The sequence below is a fragment of the Trichechus manatus genome, unplaced genomic scaffold (genome assembly GCF_000243295.1).
Source record: "Trichechus manatus latirostris isolate Lorelei unplaced genomic scaffold, TriManLat1.0 scaffold00111, whole genome shotgun sequence".
NCBI classification, from domain to species: Eukaryota; Metazoa; Chordata; class Mammalia; order Sirenia; family Trichechidae; genus Trichechus; species Trichechus manatus.
Genome location: NW_004444047.1, coordinates 7642502 through 7661606, shown reverse-complemented (window position 1 = coordinate 7661606; position 19105 = coordinate 7642502). Strand labels below are relative to the sequence as shown.

General features: G+C 43.7%; 1 protein-coding gene across 1 annotated transcript in view; it reads right to left on the bottom strand.

The window, feature by feature from the left end:
• EVC2 (EvC ciliary complex subunit 2) overlaps nt 1-19105 on the bottom strand; it is a 195952-nt gene that overhangs the window by 16065 nt on the left and 160782 nt on the right. The window contains exons 16-18 of the mRNA XM_023737957.1: nt 11894-12121; nt 865-1079; nt 119-206 (exon numbers count right to left, since the gene is read on the bottom strand). Coding sequence (XP_023593725.1) covers nt 119-206; nt 865-1079; nt 11894-12121 — 531 coding nt within the window. The remainder of the gene's footprint in view (nt 1-118; nt 207-864; nt 1080-11893; nt 12122-19105) is intronic.

Sequence of the window (19105 nt, the reverse complement as noted above, 5' to 3'; positions counted from 1 at the left end):
CTAAGGTGAGGGCACCTGGGCTCTGGGAGGTGATGTGTTCCTATGGTCACCCCATTCTAAAATGAGGGCAGGTGGACTCTGAGAAGTGACATGATGGGCTAGTGTGGGATGTTTTTACCTGGCCATACAGGGTCACAAAGGTATCAGTCTCCATATTTTCCAGCAAATCTTCAAGCACAACGCTGTTCTGTTGTTCTTCTCTCAAACTAGAGTAAAATTAAAATTTATGTGAGTCCACTTTTGTTACAAAGTGAGGCTATGAGAAGAATCATCTAGTCATTTCAGTAACAAAGAATTACACATCTAACCCACATGGTCTTTGTGTCTGATACCCACAGGAACAGGCTTCATTTTTCTTGCAAGAACCAGATGCTGTTGAGTCAATTCCAACTCATGGCGACCTCGTATGTCAGAGTAGAACTGTGCTCCATAGGGTTTTCAATGGCTGATTTTTGGGAAACTGTCACCTTGACAGCTAGGTTTTTACTTTTATTTATTTATTTATTTGTTTTTATGGTTATGTTAGATGTTACCATTGGGGGAAACTGCATGTACATAGAATCTCATTGTACTATTTCTGCAACTTCTTGTGAGCCTACAATTATTTCAAAATAAAAAGTTAAAAGCATATTGTGTTTAGTAAAACCTCAATAATATTTAAAGGAAAAAGTAAAGCATAGAAAATGTCAGGGTAAAGAAGTGTGCTAGATAAGTCAGCAGGTCTGGCCTGAGTGTGGGGACCACACCTTAGACAGGTGCATGGAAGCCTACGTAGATGATTTCTCATTGGCTGTGAGAGGCCCAGGTGTGCCCAGGCCTGCCGTGGACTGACAGAACACAGAGCCACCAGGGCCCTTGGCTTACCTCTGCCGGTGGTGCTCCAGTATCTTCCGGCCCTTGCTCAGAGCTTGCCGCAGGATGGCAGGGACCTGCCCTTCAGAATTCATCTCCGCAGGCTCATTCAGGAGCCCAGGTCCCTCAGTCTCCCACTGCTGCTGGCTTGCCAGGGCCCGCTGCTGCTGAGCTGCCTCCTGGTGTACCAGCTGTTCCTCCAGCTTCCTCTCCAGTTCCTGCAGCTCCTGAAGGCAGAGGGGGCAGGTGGTGAGGCCTGCTGCAAAAGGCAGGTGGGCTGCAGGACAAAACCCAACCTTCTGGGCATGGTGTTGGGAGCTTGGCAGGAGTGGGTCTTGCCCTCCTTCCCCTTCCATCCGTGCCAAATCACACAATGTGACTGCAGTATCTCAGGCCTCCATGCCTTTGCACATGCTGTCCACTCAATCTACAACATCTTTTCCGGTTTGCCTGTGATGGAGAGAATAATGTCCCCAAAAAAACATTTCAAGTAGTAACCCTGTACCTGTGAATGTGACCCTTTTTGGAAACAGTCTTTGAAGATGTCATCAGTTGGGTGTTAACCTGACTATACTAGGCCCAAGATGGAGTCACTTATGCTACGTCGGCAAACTGAAACCTAGCTAGTTTCTATTACCTGTAAATGCCTGATGGTCCCAGGAGTCAAAACCCAAGTCAAATAACTGACTCTCCCAGAAACAGAAACCTAAACTAGTCAGTCAGGACTTGCCTGCCCAGTGTAACCTAGTTTAGAATTTCCCCTTGATCCCAAATAAGGAGAAACAAAAGCCCACCAGCCAATGTGAAATTTGCCTCGCGTAGCTACCTTGTCCGTCTGTCTGTGACTACCCTTCTGCTTTGTACCACTCTTCAGAGCTCTTCTCTGATTTCTAAGCAGACGTTCCCAGATTCATGAACTGAAAAATAAAGCTCATGAGTTCATATAAATGTTTAATATTGTAGAAATTTTTTAGATTAACTTGAGGTCGTACTGCAGTAGGGTGGGTACTAATCCTTTATGATTGGTGTCCTGATAAAAGAGGAAGAGAGACTCAGAGACTGGGAGACAGAGGAAGGATGCCAAGTGACGCTGCAGCTGCAAGCCAAGGACTGCTGGGAGCCACCAGAAGCTGGGAGAGAAGCACGGAGCAGACCCTCACTCAGAGCCTCAGAAGGAATCAACATGGCTGACACCCTGGTTTGTACTTTCAGCCTCCTGAACTCTGAGAAAATAAATTCCTGTTCTTTAAAGCCACCGACTTGTGGCTTTTTTTTTTTTTTTTGGTCACAGCAGCACTAGGTAACTAAGACAATGGTCCTTGATCCTCCTAAAATGGTCTTTCTGCAGAGAGACCACAGCTTGCATCAAATTCTCAAACAGGCCTCAAAGCTCTGGGGCCCAGACAGACTACTCAAGACCCAAGACAGAAGATTGGAGAAGAAGCTGAGGTCACAGCACAGATAGCCTTATCTCCAAGTCAGGGTAGTCGGCTTTATCCCAGGACCGTGGGGGACTTCGGATACTTCTGAGCAAAAGTCTCTACCATGGTGAGACGTATCATTATGAAGACCCCTCTCACTGCAGCATCCGAAACAGAAACACAACTGAACACAGACGTCTCAAAAGCATAAAGGGACATTTGTCTAAACTGAGTCTTCAGCAGTGTGTTCTGTCAGGCTGTCAGCCACACGGAAGCCTGAGTCAGGGACAGACGTCTCCTGCTATGCCAGCCCCAGCCACTCTTGTCAGCATCACCAGAGAACGTGGTGCACACAAAAGTGCCGTCAAACAGCCAGCACTTCATACTTTTGTTTTTCAAGCAGCTGATGAGCCCTGGCTAGGAATTGAAAATCAAGTGGAAATAACTCCTGTGGTTTACAATCTGCTGCTACTAACGGCAAGTCTTCCTGGGAGTTCAGTTCTGTCGCCAAAACCCTGCAACACCCCATACGTCTGTCTGCCACTTAGCACGATCAGAATTCAAAACTCATTTCTGGAACTGTCTTTTTTAATGCCCATATTCCTCACTCGATTTTAAATGCTGAGGGCAGGACTCAGACACTGTAGCTGCCTTCTTTACCTTTCTCCCCAGCAGTGAGCCAGGGCCTGGCGCATAGCAAAAGTAACAATCGTGGTCGCAATAATAATAACAACAACAACAGTAATAACAACAGCAGCTAGTGTTCCCCGAATGCCTTCGATGTGCCACATTCGAGTCGAAGATTTATTATCAGCTGCTTCCAATTCAGGGCATACTAACTCTTCTACTCTAAACAAGCTAGAGATAGGAAGCATTGATGTTCCTCAAAAAAGCTTTAGAATAAAATTGAGAATGTAACCAATTACTAATAGAAATCAGGTGGTCTCAAGTAAAAGGGGTCATTGAGTGTTTTAGGGCTGGACTGAGGGTGCATCCTAGGGCACTTACAATGAGTGCGTGAGTGATAACCTGAGAATCAGAAGCTTCATGGTCCCGAACTTTTTGTTATGTGCCGTCAAGTCGGTTCCGACTCATACTGATCCTATGTACAATAGAAGGAAACACTGCCCAGTCCTGCACCATCCTCACAATCATTGTTATGCTTGAGCCCACTGTTGCAGCCACTGTGTCAGTCCATCTCATTGAGGGTCTTCCTCTTTTTCGCTGACCCTCTACTTTAACAAGCATGGTGTCCTTCGCCAGGGACTGATGCCTCCTGATAACATGTCCAAAGTATGTGAGACGTAGTCTTGCCATCCTTGCTTCTAAGGATCATTCTGGCTATACTTCTTCCAAGACAGATTTGTTAGTTCTTTGGTAGTCCATGGTATATTCAATTATTCTTCACCAACACCATAATTCAAAGGTGTCAATTCTTCTTCTGTCTTCCTTATTCATTGTCCAGCTTTCCCATGCATCTGAAGCAATTGAAAACACCATGGCTTGAGTCAGGCATACCTTACTCTTCAAGGGACAGCCTTGCTTTTTAACACTTTAAAGAGGTCTTTTGCAGCAGATTTGCCCAATGCATGTCCAGGTGGGATATACTCAATGTCATACTTTGGCTCTGTTGGACTTGTTCTAATTTTCTTCAGTTTCAGCTCGAACTTGCATAGGAGCGATTGATGATCTGTTCCGCAGTCGGCCCCTGGTCGTCTTCTGACTGATGATACTGAGCTTTTCCATCATCTCTTTCCACAGATGTAGTCCATTTTATTCCTTGTATTCCATCTGGTGAGGTCCACGTGTAGAGTCGCCGTTTATGTTGTTGAAAAATGTATTTGCAATGAAGACATCGTTGGTCTTGCAAAATTCTATCATGCGATCTCTATCATGATCCTCTAACTCACTAAGTGACCTTGGACCTGTCCCCTCCCCTCTAAAGACCTCACTTCCGCCATTTGCATTGCAAGAGTTCCCCAGTCAGCTCCAACTCACGGTGACCTTATGTATAACAGAACGAAACATTGCCAGGTCCTGCACCATCTCCATGATCTTTGATAAGATTGAGTCCATTGTTGTGACTGCTGTGCCAATCCATCTCATGGAGGGTTTTCCTTGTTTTGGCTGACTATCTACCAATGATGATGTCCTTTTCTAGCAACTGGTCTTCCTGATGACCTGTCCAAAGTAAGCAAGACAAAGTTTCTCCTTCCTCATTTCTAAGGAGCATTCTGGTTTTATTTCTTCTAAGACTGATTTGTACGTTATTTTGGCAGACCACGGTATATTCAATACTCTTCATCAACACTACAGTTCTAATGCATCTATTCTTCTTCTGTCTTCCTTTTTCATTGTCCAGCTTTCACACGCATTTGAGGCGACTGAAAAGACTATGGTTTGGATCAGGCGCACCTTAGTCATCAAAGTGACACCTTTGCTTTTTAACACTTTGAAGAAGCTTTTACAGCAGATTTACTCAATGCCGTATGTCGTTTGATTTCTTGACTCCTGCTTCCATGGGCATTAATTGTGGATCCAGGTATAATGAAATTCTTGACAACTACAATAATTTTCTCCATTTATGATGACCTACATGCTATAGGGTCGCTGTGAGTCAGAACTGACTCAATGGCAAAGGATTTGGTTTTGGTTTTTTGACATGCTAATCACCTCTAAGTGAGATACTTGCAGTGGGTTTTGGGAAAGTACCCCTCAGAGGTTTCCTTCTATTCTTAGTTTGCAAAAAGCCTGATTGTGAATAGGTGTTGAATTCAATCAAATGCTCATTCTGTATATACTGAAATGGTCATATGAGTTTTCTTTTTTCCTTTAATCTGTTAACCTGGTGAATTTTGTAAATGGCTGTTCTAATGTTAAACCCACCTTATATTCCTAGGATAAACACATCCTGGTCATGATATATTAAATTTTTTTATATTTGACTGGATTATGTTCATTAATATTTTGTTTATGAATTTTACTTCTATGTTCTGAGTAAGACTGAACTGTAATTGTTCTTGGCTCATACTATTCATATCTGAGTTTCATAAAATGATTTGATGAATATTCTTATTTATCTATCTCAGGAATAATCTGAATATGTTTGGAAAATTTTGCCACTTGAAAATTGGTGGAATTCACCTATAGAACTATAAAAAACAAACCAAATCAAACCCGTTGCTGTCGAGTCAATTCTGACTCATAGCGACCCTATAGGACAAAGTAGAACTGCCGCATAAGGTTTCCAAGGAACAGTTGGAGGATTCAAACTGCCGAGCTTTTGGTTAGCAGCCAATTTCTTAACCACTGCGCCACCGTTGGGCACTTTTTATTAAAAGACTTTCAACTACTGCGCCAATTTCTTTCATGGTAATAGGACTATACAGCCTTTTTTTTCTACTCAAGTCAGTTTCGACGATTTATGTTTTTCAAGGAACTTCTCCATTTCACTGTAGTTTTCAAATTTATCTACATAAGTTATCCACAACATTTTCTTGTTTTTGAAAATTCTACTTAATTTATAATTATTTGCTTTTTACGTTTCTGGTATTATTTACTTGTCCCTTAGTTCTCTTTTTAATGATCAATCTTGCCAGAGATTTGTGCATGTTATTAAACTTTGTTTAAAAAAGTCAACTTTTACTTATTCTCTCTATGGTAGTTCTACTTTAAAGTTTATTTATTTATGCTCTTATCTTCCTTCTTTCTAAGGTTCATTTTGGTTTTTTTCCTCCTAACTTTTCAGATGAGCTTAACTGTGAGCCTTTCTTCATTCTAAGTGTATAAGGCATAAATTTCCATCTAAAAACTGCTTTAGCTGAATCCCACTAGTTTTGATATGCAGTATTTACAGTATTTTTCTGTTCTGTTGTTGTGTTGTTATTGGGTGCCGTCTAGTTGATTCCAACCCATGTGACCCCATGTGACAGAGTAGAACTGCCCCATAAGATTTTCTTGGCTGTAATCTTGATGGAAGCAGATTGCCAGGTCTTTCTCCTGCAGAGCCGCCGGGTAGGTTCCAACCACCAACCTTTTGGTTAGCAGCCGAGCACTTAACCATTGCACCACCAGGTTCTAGATATTTAAGATTTTCCATTATGATTTCTTTGACCCATGAAATATTTAGAAGTGTATTTTAAAACTTCCAAATGTGTGCACTTTTTGTAATTATTATTTCTTACCTGATTTAAAACTTAACTTCTTTGTTGTCAAAAAGGTGATCAGCATAATACTGTACAGTCAATTTTTCTAAACCATTCCCATGTGTGCTGAAAAAGAATGTATATTCCTTAACTGTTAGCTGTGAGATTCTGTATATGTCCACTAAATACAACTTGTTAATTGGGTCGTTCAACTCAACTATAACTTCACTCCTGTTTACTTGACTGACCAATCAATTCCTGAGACCAGTGTCCTGAAATTTCCCACTGCGATGCTTTGTGGTGGTTGTTCTTAGGTGCACTCGAGTTGGTTCTGACTCTTAGGGACCCCGTGTACAACAGAACAATGCTTGAGCCCACTGTTGCAGCCACTGTGTCAATCCGCCTCATTGCGGATCTCCCTCGTTTTCACTGACCCTCTACTTTACCAAGCATGATGTCCTTCTCCAGGGACTGGTCCCTCCTGATAACATGTCCAAAGTATGTGAGACGAAGTCTCACCATCCTAACTTCCAATGAGCATTCTGGCTGTGCTTCTTCCAATATAGATTTGCTCATTCTTCTGGCAGTCCATAGTATATTCAATATTCTTTGCCAATACCACAATTCAAAGGCATCAATTCTTCTTTGGGCTTCCTTATTCATTGTCCAGCTTTCACATGTATATGAGGCAACTGAAAACACCATGGCTTGGGTCAGAGACATGTTAGTCCTTAAAGTGATATCTTTGCTTTTTAACACTTTAAAGATGTCTTTCGCAGCAGATTTGCCCAATGCGTCGTTTGATTTCTTGACAGCTGCTTCCATGGACGTTGATTATGGTTCCAAGTAAAATGAAATCCTTTACAATTTCAATATTTTCTCTGTTTACCATAATGTTGCTTATTGGTCCAGTTGTGAGGATTTGTGTTTTCTTTATGTTGAGGTGTAATCCATACTGAAGGCTGTAGTTTTTGATCTTCTTCAGGAAGTGCTTCAAGTCCTCTTCACTTTCAGCAAGCAAGGTTGTGTCATCTGCGTATCACAGGTTGTTAATGAGCCTTCCTCTAATCCTGATGCCCCATTCTTCCTTATGTAGTACAGCTTCTTGGATTATTTGCTCAGCATACAGACTGAATAAATATGGTGAAAGGATACAACCCTGACGCATGCCTTTCCTAACTTTAAACCACACAGTATCCTCTTGCTCTGTTGGAACAACTGCCTCTTGATCTACATACAGGTTTCTCAAGAGCACGATTAAGTGTTCTGGAATTCCCATTCTTCACAATGTTATCCATAATTTGTTATGATCCACACTCTCGAATGCCTTTGCATAGTCGATAAAACACAGGTAAACATCTTTCTGGTATTCTCTGCTTTCAGCCAGGATCCATCTGACATCAGCAATGATCTCCCTTATTCCACGTCCTCTTCTGAATCCAGCTTGAATTTCTGGTAGTTCCCTGTCAATACACTGCTGCATGATCTTCAGCAAAATTTTACTTGTCTGTGATATTAATGATATTATTCTATAATTTCCACATTCTGTTGGATCACCTTTCTTGGGAATAGGCATAAATACAGATCTCTTCCAGTCAGTCAGTTGGGCAGGTAGCTGCTGTTTTCCAAATTTCTTGGCATAGGAGAGTGAGCACTTCCAGGGCTGCATCAGTTTGTGGAAACAACCGACGGTGCTGAAGGAAGAAGTCCAAGCTGCACTGAAGGCCCTGGCTGAAAACGAGGCTCCAGGAACTGACGGAGTATCAGTCGACACGTCGATGCTAGATTTATTCATTTCTCCTTGTTGTCCTATCCATTTTCCCTTTGGCTATGTTGTCTTTTATTAAGTATACGCACGCTTAGAAAATTCTCCAGGTGAATTAAGCTTCTTACTATTTGTGTATTGTCTTTCATCTCTTTAATAATTTCATAAACCATTATTTTATACTCTGTACTGATAATTTGGGTATCTTAAACCTTTGTGAACCTTAATCCCTTATTCTTTTGTTTCTACTGTGTATGGGTCATCTTGCCTTGCTTACCTGTGTGTTTAATGATTTTTTTTTTTTAATCAAGAACTCAACTCATATTTGGCTGAACTTAATCTGTGAAAATCCTGAGGTTCCCAGATTGAGAATATTTTTCTCTGGAGAAGATCTGGCTTTGCTTCTGCCATGCCCCGGGCAGGCTGCTAAACTGGAACTATCATCCCCATCCCATTGCCATCCAATCAATTCCGACTCATAACGACCCTATAGGACAGAGTAGAAGTGCCCCTGTAGGGTTTCCTAAGGCTGTAATCTTTACGGGAGCAGACTGCCACATCTTTCTGCCGAGGAACCACTGGTGGGTTCAAACTACCGACTTTCGGTTAGCAGCCAAACGCTTTAACCACTGCGCCACCAGGGCTCCTTATTGTCATCAGTTGGAGATTCCCTGACTGAACGTCTAATACATTTGAACTCCTTCCCCACATCAGAGAGGTCTGTGATTACAAATTCACAGGAGACCTGTCCCCGGATACCTGCAAGAGGGGTGGAGACAGAAGGGTTTCTTTGACACTTTCTTTGGCCAGCGGGTGGCCTTGTCCTCTCACCCCTCACTGCATATTCCACTGCATTAGGGCATCCTCAGGCCCCATCTCCTATTCCTCCCAAATTAATTCCAAATCCATGGGTTCATGATTTTAGCCATTGCTCCTATGGTAGAATTAGCTCTTGAAATTGCTTTCAGCTCTGTGATTTCAGCTTACTTTGGGATATCTTTGGCCCTTTGGGATTTTCCATATTCTCTTGTGAACTCAGCAAAGCATTAATAAGTATGTGTATTCGTATTTATCCAGCATCTGGACGTTTCATGTTAAAATACCTACAGTGCTTCTGTTGGTGGCCCCATGCACAACAGGATTGGACCATTGTGATCCATAGGGTTTTCCTGGGCTGATTTTTGCAAGTAAACTGCTAGGCCTTTCTTCCTAGCCTGTCTTAGTCTGGAAGCTCTGCTGAAGACTGTTCTGCATCATAGCAACATGCAAGCCTCCACTGACAGAGAGGTGGTGGCTGCGCATGAGGTGCCTTGGCCAGGAATCGAACCTGGGTCTCCCGCGTGGAAGGCAAGAATTTTACCACTGAACCACCACTGCCCTCAACACACTTCTACTTCCTTTTTGCACTAAAATAGTTGTCACAGTGTAGGGCGCACAGCGTTTGTGAGAAAAATAGTCTTGTATTCTTCAGAGTCTACTATTATTTACTACTTTTTAAAGAAATTAAGTGAATCCTCCTTGGCAACCTCAACTGGTACAGTCCATGAACGTGACACAGTGGGTTGAACTCAGAAACAGATTTAGTTTCTGCTTCCTGTCATTTATCAGCCGAGTGATCCTGACCAAGAGCTTGACCAGCCTGAATCTCGATTTTTTCACCTGAGAATTGCGCATAATAACAGTACCTTCTTCGTGGCATGGTTCAATAATTAGCTGATAAAATTCGTAACAAAAAGCATAATTGTAAAGTAGCATAAAATTGCAACCTATTATTAATCATGCTTAAAGCATCTTAAGCATAATTAACAAAAGAATTCTTAATGCTTAAATGAGATCATGTCCATTCACAAATTATTAGTGCCTGCCTACCACATACTAGGTATTCAACAAGCGCGAGCTCCTTTTTCCTTGCTATCAATTATTATAACAATAAGGAATATAAGAATTTCTAAAATCGACACATAAGAGACTTAAAATTAGTCCTCAAAACAGCAATTGCCATAGCTTTTGTTTCATGGATATGTCACTCACACCTTGAAAAATGCAGCCCATAGGAATACTGGTAGGCTTCCTCGGTAGTGAAAATGGTTACGTGCTCGACTACCAGCCAGAAGGTTGGTGGTTCAAACCCACTCAGAGGTTCCTCAGAAGATAGGACCAGCCATCTGCTTCTGAAAGGTCACGGCTCTGAACACCTTCCGGAGTAGTTCTACTCTGCACACAGGGTCGCCATGAGTCAGAGTCAACTTGACAGCAACTAACAAGGAATAATGGCAATAATCACAGTGATGAAGCTAAGCCCGCTGCCATCGAGTCAATTCTGACTCGCATCCACCCCACAGGACAGAACACAACCGCCCCACAGGGTTTCCAAGGCTGAAATCTTTATGGAAGAGCCCTGTGGCGCAGTGGTTAAGAACTATGGTTGCTAACCAAAAAGTTGGCAGTTCAAATCCACCAGCTTCTCCTTGGAAGCCCTATGGGGCAGTTCTACTCTGTCCTATAGGGTCACTATGAGTCAGAATCTACTCGGCAGCACGGGGTTTGGGTTTTTTTGTTTTTGTTTTGGTAATCGTTACGAAAGCCGACTGACACATCTTTCTCCCATGGGGTGGCTGGTGGTTTCGAACCACCAACCTTTTGGTTAGCATCCAAGCACTTAACCACTGTGCCACCAGGGCACGTAATTATAGTGACAGAAATATAAAATAATCCCATATTTCATTGAATTCTACTCTGGCACACACGGGTTGTCATGAGTTGTAGGTGACTCAACAGGAACAGGTTTTTTTTTTCTTTTAAGATGCCATTAATTGAAAGATCAGTGGCATATAATAGAAAAAATAAAATTGGAAGATGATTTGGTAAAGCAGAGTCAGTGAAAATGATGGAAACCCTCAATGAGATGATTGATACAACAGCTGTAACAACAGACTCTAACATACAGTGATCATAAAGATGGTGCAGGACTCATCCACGTTTGGTTCCCTTGTACACAGGTCACCATAATTTGGAGCCTACAGGACAGCAACTAACAACAGTCCAACAATAGTGCTATTCTTCCTAAAGCTATGAAAGAAACAATGTTGCTGCTTCTGTTAGTTGCATGTTAATTGCCATAGCGTCTGCTCCCACTTGCGCCATTCAGTATAACATAATGAAAAGTTGCCCAGTCCCGCACCATCTTCATGATCATTGGTATATGCCACTTAAAACTATGACATGCTGGTGATTGTGAGATGCGTCCCTGTTTCAGAGACGTTAAAATTCAAAAAGTATGCTTCTTAACCAGATGCCACGGAGTGGACCCTGACTCCTGACGACCCCACGTGTATCAGAGTACAACTTTTCTTCAGGGGTTTTCATGGTTGATTTCTTGGAAGTAGATCACCAGGCCTTTCCTTTGAGGCACCTCTGGGTGAACTCGAACCTCAAACCTTTCAGTTAGCAGCCAAGCACGTTAACTATTTGCACCACCCAGGGACTGTGTTTGCTCCTTAGAGTCAATGAAATATAGGCCTTCGATGGAGAAAGTGCGAGGTGCTTCCTGTTACTCTCATTGAACCCTCCCAACAGCCTTACAGCATAGCAGGACAGGGGTTGCCAGCAGGCCCATGTGGCCATGGGAGGAGCGAGGTGGGGCCCAGGAAGCCCCCATGGGTTGGTGGTGGCCAGGGCTCGGCCTCTCCCTTCCCACCATCCGCACTCACCGGGGTGTGTGACTCCAGGATCTGGGTGCAGGCTGACCTGGTCAGGGTCTCAGACTCACTCAGCTCCTCCAGCAGCAGGTCCTGGATGCTGAGGAGGGCGGTGTAGGCCGACAGTGTCTCGGTGGTCTTGGCTGCCTTCTGGAACTGCAGGGACACGATGGACTCGGCGAACCGCTGCTCCTGGGCCTCGAGCTGCTGCACTCTCTCCCGGAGCAGTTCTCCTCGGACCTGGGGAGGGGCCAAGCCAAAAGGCAGAGAGGATTAAATGCAGAGCAAGTGGAGGAAAGACAGTATACCACTTACAAACTAGCTTCCCTTCAGGTTTCCTGCAGCAAAGAAACCAAACCAAACCAGGCGTCGTGGAGTCAATTTCGACTCATGGCGACTCCATGTGTTGCAGAGTCGAAGAGTGCTCCCTAGGGTTTTCAAGGCTGTCACTTTTTGGAAGCAGATCGCCAGGCCTTTCTTCAGAGGTGCTTCTGGGTGGATCTGAATCCCCAACCTTTTGGTTGGCAGTGAAGCACGTAATCGGTTTCGCCCTCCCGCCCCGGGGCCTCCTTCCTACAGCAGTCAGTCGTTAATTCAGGATTCTGAGAAATGTCTCAAATGTTTAAAACCAAAGCACTAGAAATCTCCTTCCGACAGCAAGGGCACCTCAGCTTATAAAGACTCCATGGGGCTGCTGCAGCCCAGTTGTCCTTGACTCCATATTTATCATTCCAAAGGTAAATGTATTCACCTGCTATCCAGCTCCAAATCTTTCAATGGCTCCCCACTTCTTAACATGGACTACGAACCCCTTCCAACTCCTACCTTCCACCCAGCTAAGGTACATCCAGAAAGGTCTGGTTGGTTCTTCTTCTGGCCCCTACCCCACACCTGGGACATTTGCCATTCCTAATAGCTCGCTGTTCCTTACACACCACGCCTTTTGTGTCTAAATGACTTTGTGCTCTTCCCTGTGACTGAAATCCTACCCCCGCCCCACATCCTTGCCTTCCTGGACATCCCCTACTTGTCCTTGGGTCTCTAGTCTCCAAAGCCCCTTCAATGCGTCCTCACTTCCGCGGGTGTTTGCTGCTGTCTTCTCTGAGGTTCCTTCCTTCCACACTCTTCCCCATCCTCGTATGCATCACACAGCTTCTCCTACTAGCACATGAGCTTCTCCAGGGAAGCTCCTGGCACCCAAGGGGCTCAGAAAATTCTAGATGCATGACTTCATTCATTCCATGCATCCACTCAACTAAGTATTTCATTTCAGTATCTACGTCTATGACTCAGACGCACCTGACCCAAGCCATGGTTTTTTTCAATCGCCCCACATGCACGCGAAAACTGGACAGTGAAAAAGGAAGACAGAAGAACCGACGTATTCGAATTATTGTGTGGACGAAGAATGCTGAATATACCACGGGCTGCTGGAAGAATGAACAAATCTGTCCTCGAGGAAGTACAGCCAGAATGCTTTTTAGAAGTGAGAATGACAAGCCTGGTCCGCTTATTTTGGACATGTCATCAGGAAAGACCAACTGCTGGAGCCGGACATCACAGTCGGTAGAGGGTCAGCAAACACGAGGGAAATCCTCCATAAGATGGATTGACACAATACCCGCAACAATGGACTCAAACATAATAACAATCATGAAGACGGCACAGGACCAGGCACAGGACCAGGCAACGTTTCATTCTGTTAGACCTACGGCCGCCATGAGCTGGAGCCAACTCGACAGCAACTAACCACAACAGTAACAATATTATCTTAGCTCTTCCTCCAGAAGAACTGCTACAGGTGCATGAAGATGGTGTAGGGCTGGGCAACGTTTCTTTCTGTAATCCATAAGGTTAGGATGAGCTGATGCTCCTTGGAAGGAAGGATGGCAAGACTACGTTTTACGTACTTTGGACATGTCAGGAGGGATCAGTCCCTGGAGAAGGACATCATGCTTGGAAAAGTAGAGGGCCAGCGAGAAAGAGGAAGACCCTCAACAAGATGGGTTGACACAGTGGCTGCAACAATGGGCTCAAGCATAACAAGGATTGTGAGCATGACGCAGGACTGGGCAGGGTTTCGTTTTGTAGTGCATAGGGTCACTATGAGTCGGAACTGACCTGACGGCACCTAACAACAACAACAACCATGCGTTGAAGACAACTCGACAGCAACTAACGACAACACACCACTACTCTTATTTCTTTCTCCAGAAAAACTGCTTCAGGTGCTGTGTGGTCTAGTGCACCTCAGACATAACCACCTGAGCCCTAAAGGCTGGTCACTGAAAACGTGCACCCTCCCCCTGCACAAGGAGGCGAAGTACAAACCAAAAAGGAGTTTGCCACAGGCAGAGAATTTCTTTGAAGTCTTTTATCTTTAAAAATGTGTGGAATTTTGTGTTCTCCTATATAATCTATTTTAATATCCATACGTTTACATTCAGATGTTGTACATTAGTTGGAGTCAGCAAAAATATTTACACAAAATGGAGGCTGTCAGAGGATGGTAGCCTGGGTTTCTCCCATGGCTGCACGACCTTCCTGATTCCCAGCCACGTGTCCCTCAGGAGAACGTCAGCCTTGGTTTCGAAAGCTCGGATTTCGTCTCTACGATTTGTCCTTCAACAAGAGCACAGATGCAGGGAAGAGGAAGAAAATTGCCTTGAAGGAGCAAGTAGCCTACTCAGCAGGTTGTAGACTGGGTGAGGAATTCCACTGGGAACCTCCAAAGGCTTTTTGGAAAGGTGGGGCTGGAAATAGGCCTTGGAGAATGAGACTACAAATGGAACACATTATTGCAAAGACACGTGCTGTGAACTCTGGAATATTTGGTTGACAGAAAAGCCAAGCAAATGTCTGGGACCAGCTCACAGAATCATGGTGGGAACACAGATCCCCTGGAACAAAGGGAGGGTCACACTGACATTCTCGACTGAAAGAGAGTCCAAGAATCCTTGCTCTCAGAAGAATGCTACTGTTGTTGTTAGGTGCCGTTGAGTCGGTTCCAACTCATAGCTAGCCTACGTATAACAGAATGAAACACTGCCCGGTCCTGCGCCACCCTCACAGTCATTGCTGTTTGAGCCCACTCTAGCAACCACTGGGTCAATCCATCTCGTTGAAGGTCTTCCTCTTTTTAGCTGACCCTCTCTTTACCTTACCGAGCATGATGACTTTCTCCAGGGACTGGTTCCTCCTGATAATATGTCCAAAGTATATGAGATGAAGTCTTGCCATCCTCATTTCTAAGCAGCATTCTGGCTGTACTTCTTCCAAGACAGATTTGTACGTTCTTCTGGCAATCCATGGTATATTCAATATTCTTCACTAACACCACAATTCAAAGGCATCAATTCTTCTTCAGTCTTCCTTATTCATTGTCCAGCTGTTGCATGCATATGAGGCAATTGAAAATATCATGGTTTGGGTCAGGTGCACCTTACTCCTCAAAGTGACACCTTTGCTTTTGAACACTTTAAAGAGGTCTTTTGCAGCAGATTTGCCCAATACAATGCATCATTTGATTTCTTGACTGCTGCTTCCGTGGGTGTTGACTGTGGCCCCAGGTAAAATGAAATCCTTGACAACTTCAATCTCTTCTCCATTTATCATGATGTTGCTTATTGGCCCAGTTGTGAGGATTTTTGTTTTCTTTATGTTGAGGTGTAATACATATTGAAGGCCATAGTCTTTGATCTTCACCAGTAAGTACTTCAATCAAGTCCTCTTCACTTTTAGCAAGCAAGACTGTGTCATCCGCATAATGCAGATTGTTAATGAGTCTTCCTCCAATCCTGATGCCCCATTCTTCATACAGTCCAGCTTCTCGGATTATTTGCTCAGCATACAGATTGAATAAGTATGGTGAAAGGATACAACACTGACCCACACCTTTCTTGACTTTAAACCATGCAGCATCCTCTTGTTCTGTTCGAACAACTGCCTCTTGATCTATGTATAGCTTCCTCATTAGCACAATTGAGTGTTCTGGAATTCCTATTCTTCACAGTGTTATCCATAATTTGTTATGATCCACACAGTCAAATGCCTTTACATAGTCAATAAAACACAGGTAAACATCTTTCTGGTATTCTCTACTTTCAGCCAGGATCCATCCGACATCAGCAATGATATCCCTGGTTCCATATCCTCTTCTGAATCCAGCTTGAATTTCCGGCAGTTCCCTGTCGATGTACTGCTTTTGAATGATCTTCAGCAAAATTTTACTTGCGTGTGGTATTAATGATATTGTTTGATAATTTCCACATTCTGTTGGATCACCTTTCTTTGGAATGGGCACAAATACGGATCTCTTCCAGCCAGTTGGCCAGGTAGCTGTCTTCCAAATTTCCTGGCATAGACAAGTGAACACCTCCAGTGCTGCATCCGTTTACTGAAACATCTCAATTGGTATTCTGTCAATTCCTGGAGCTTTGTTTTTTGCCAATGCCTTCAGTGCAGCTTGGACTTCTTCCTTCAGTACCATTGGTTCTTGATCATATGCTACCTCCTGAAATGGTTCAACACTGATCAATTCTTTTTGATATAATGACTGTACATTCCTCCCATCTTCTTTCGATGTTTCCTGCATCATTCAATATTTTGCTCCTAGAATTCTTCAATATTGCAACTCGAGGCTTGGATTTTTTCTTCAGTTCAGTTTGAGAAATGTAGAGCATGCTCTTCCTCTTTGGTTTTCCAACTCCAGGTCTTTGCTCATTTCATTATAATACTTTACTTTGTCTTCTAAAGTTGCCCTTTGAAACCTTCTGTTCAGCTCTTTTACTTCATCATTTCTTCCATTCACTTCAGCTATTGTACATTCAAGAGCAAGTTTCAAACTCTCTTCTCACATCCATTTTGGTCTTTTCTTTCTTTCCTGTCTTTTTAATGACTTCTTCCTTTCTTCATGTATGATGTCCTTGCTGCCATCCCACAACTTATCTGTTTCACAGTTCTAGAGGCTAAAAGTCCAAATTAGGGCCTCAGCTGTGTCTATCCTTTCCTTGTTAGTAGCCCCAGGCCTTTCTTGGTTCTTGGAATTCTCACATGGCATCTGTCTTTCCCCATGTGTTGGGGGAAACCTCTCTGTGTCTGTGCTCCTCTTTATATAACTCAGAAGTAATTAGGTTTAGGATCCACCCTACACTGTTATGTCCTCAACTAACTAAATACATTACATCTGATTGTATTATGGAAGGTGATTACATTACATTAGATCAGATATACACTAATTACATTACATCACATTACATCCACCAGTACAGGGGTTAGGATTCCAACACGTATTTTGGGAGGACACATTCAATCCATGACACATGGTAAGTGCAGATAAAGGGCACCGGCCCTCTGGGTGGGCCTTCTGCAAGGGCCAGCAGTTTACTCTGCCTGCCGAGTATGCACGGCTCACACAATGGGGTCCGTCCAACTTGCATCCGAGACTGAGCACTACGCTGTGAGAATGGGGCCTGAGAAAGGTTTCTGACAGCTTTTGTACGGGGATCTGGTGGAATCTGAGTTCTAAAGCGCTTTTCAGATCTTAACAGTCGTTCAGTATACTCCCTTTTTACCACAGTTAGTTTTTCATTGTAATTTCAAACAGAAAATACATTTACACCTTTACTTATTCATCCGAACAATGAGCACCAATCGTGTATAATATAAAGCACTGGGTGAAGCACTTAAGTGGAGAGAGGGCACAAATGAATCAGACATGAATGTAACCCTCAAATAACTAACGCATAAAGCAAGCACAGTGCACAAAAGCATGGTTTCTGGAGAGAGACCTCAGTGTTTGAATTCTAACTCCATCACTTCCTAACTGGTGATCTTGGGCAAGTAAATTAAGCTCTCTGTCCCTCCACTGGAATCCCTCTGCGGTGCGAACAGTTAAGCGCTTATCTACTAACCAAAAGATTGGCAGTTTGAATCTACTCAGAGGCACCTCGAAAGAAAGACCTGGTGTAACCTGACCTTACTAATACCAGTAAATTCCATTAGTCCTTAAACTAGCCCAAATCAGATCTGGCCTACCCTGCATGTGCAGAAGGGCCAGCTGTGACAGCTAATTGATCTCAACAGAGGATGCAGCAACAGGAGGAACAAGTCAGAAGAAAAATCGTCACCCGGACCCTATTTCAAAGTGAAAGGTCCAGCAAGAACCAGGTACCTCCTGTTTCCTGGCCGCCTTCTACAGTTTTCCCTCCCTAGAACACCTGCGTGACCACCATATTGCTGCCCAAATCACATACAAGCCCTGTCTACACGTAGTCAAGGAGCTAGATCTGAGGAACTTCCTCCCGGGTCCTTGCTCTCAGCATTGCGATAAAGTTACTTTCTCTTTCTCAAAGACCGGTGTCCAGATAATTGGTAAGTCTGAGCATGCTGGACAAGGACCCACCTTCTAGGGTTCGGTAACACTGGCAATCTACTTCCAAAAAAATCAGTCACTGAAAACCCTATAGAGCACAGTTCTACTCTGCCACACGTGGGTCACCATGAGTCAGCATCTACTTGATGGCAACTGGTTTTTCATGCCTCCATTACCTCTTTGAAGTTTTAAAAAACAAAGATGTCACTTTGATGACTAAGGTGGGTCTGACTCAAGCCGTGGGCTTTTCAACAGAAAAAGAATTGATAGAGTTCAATTGTGATGCTGGCAAAGAATATCGAATATACTGTGGACTGCCAGAAGAATGAACAAATTAATCTTGGAAGAAATACAACCAGAGTGCCCTTAGAAGTGAGGGTGGCGAGACTTCGGCTTGCTTACTTGGACACGTCATCGGAAGAGACCGATCACTAGAAAAGGACATCGTGCTTGCTTAATCTTCCTGCTCTGCAATGGAGTGGGATTCAAAGATACTGCAGGGCAAGATGCAGGGTAGAGTGGAGGTGGTCAACATGAGGGGTAGCTCAAGTATATTTACGCAAACTTGTGGAATAATTTTTTTTATTAGAAATAGATATTTTACTTTTATTTCAAGAGGGTTTTCTTATCCATGAATCCAAATACTCCTGACCCCAAATTAATCCTGCCTATGCCTTAGCTGCAGAAACCCTGGTGGTGTAGTGGTTAAGTGCTACGGCTGCTAACCAAAAGGTCAGCAGTTCGAATCCACCAGGTGCTCCTTGGAGACTCTATGGGGCAGTTCTACTTTGTCCTATAGGGTCACTATGAGTCGGAATCGACTGGTGCCTTAGCTGGCCTGTTTATTTCAC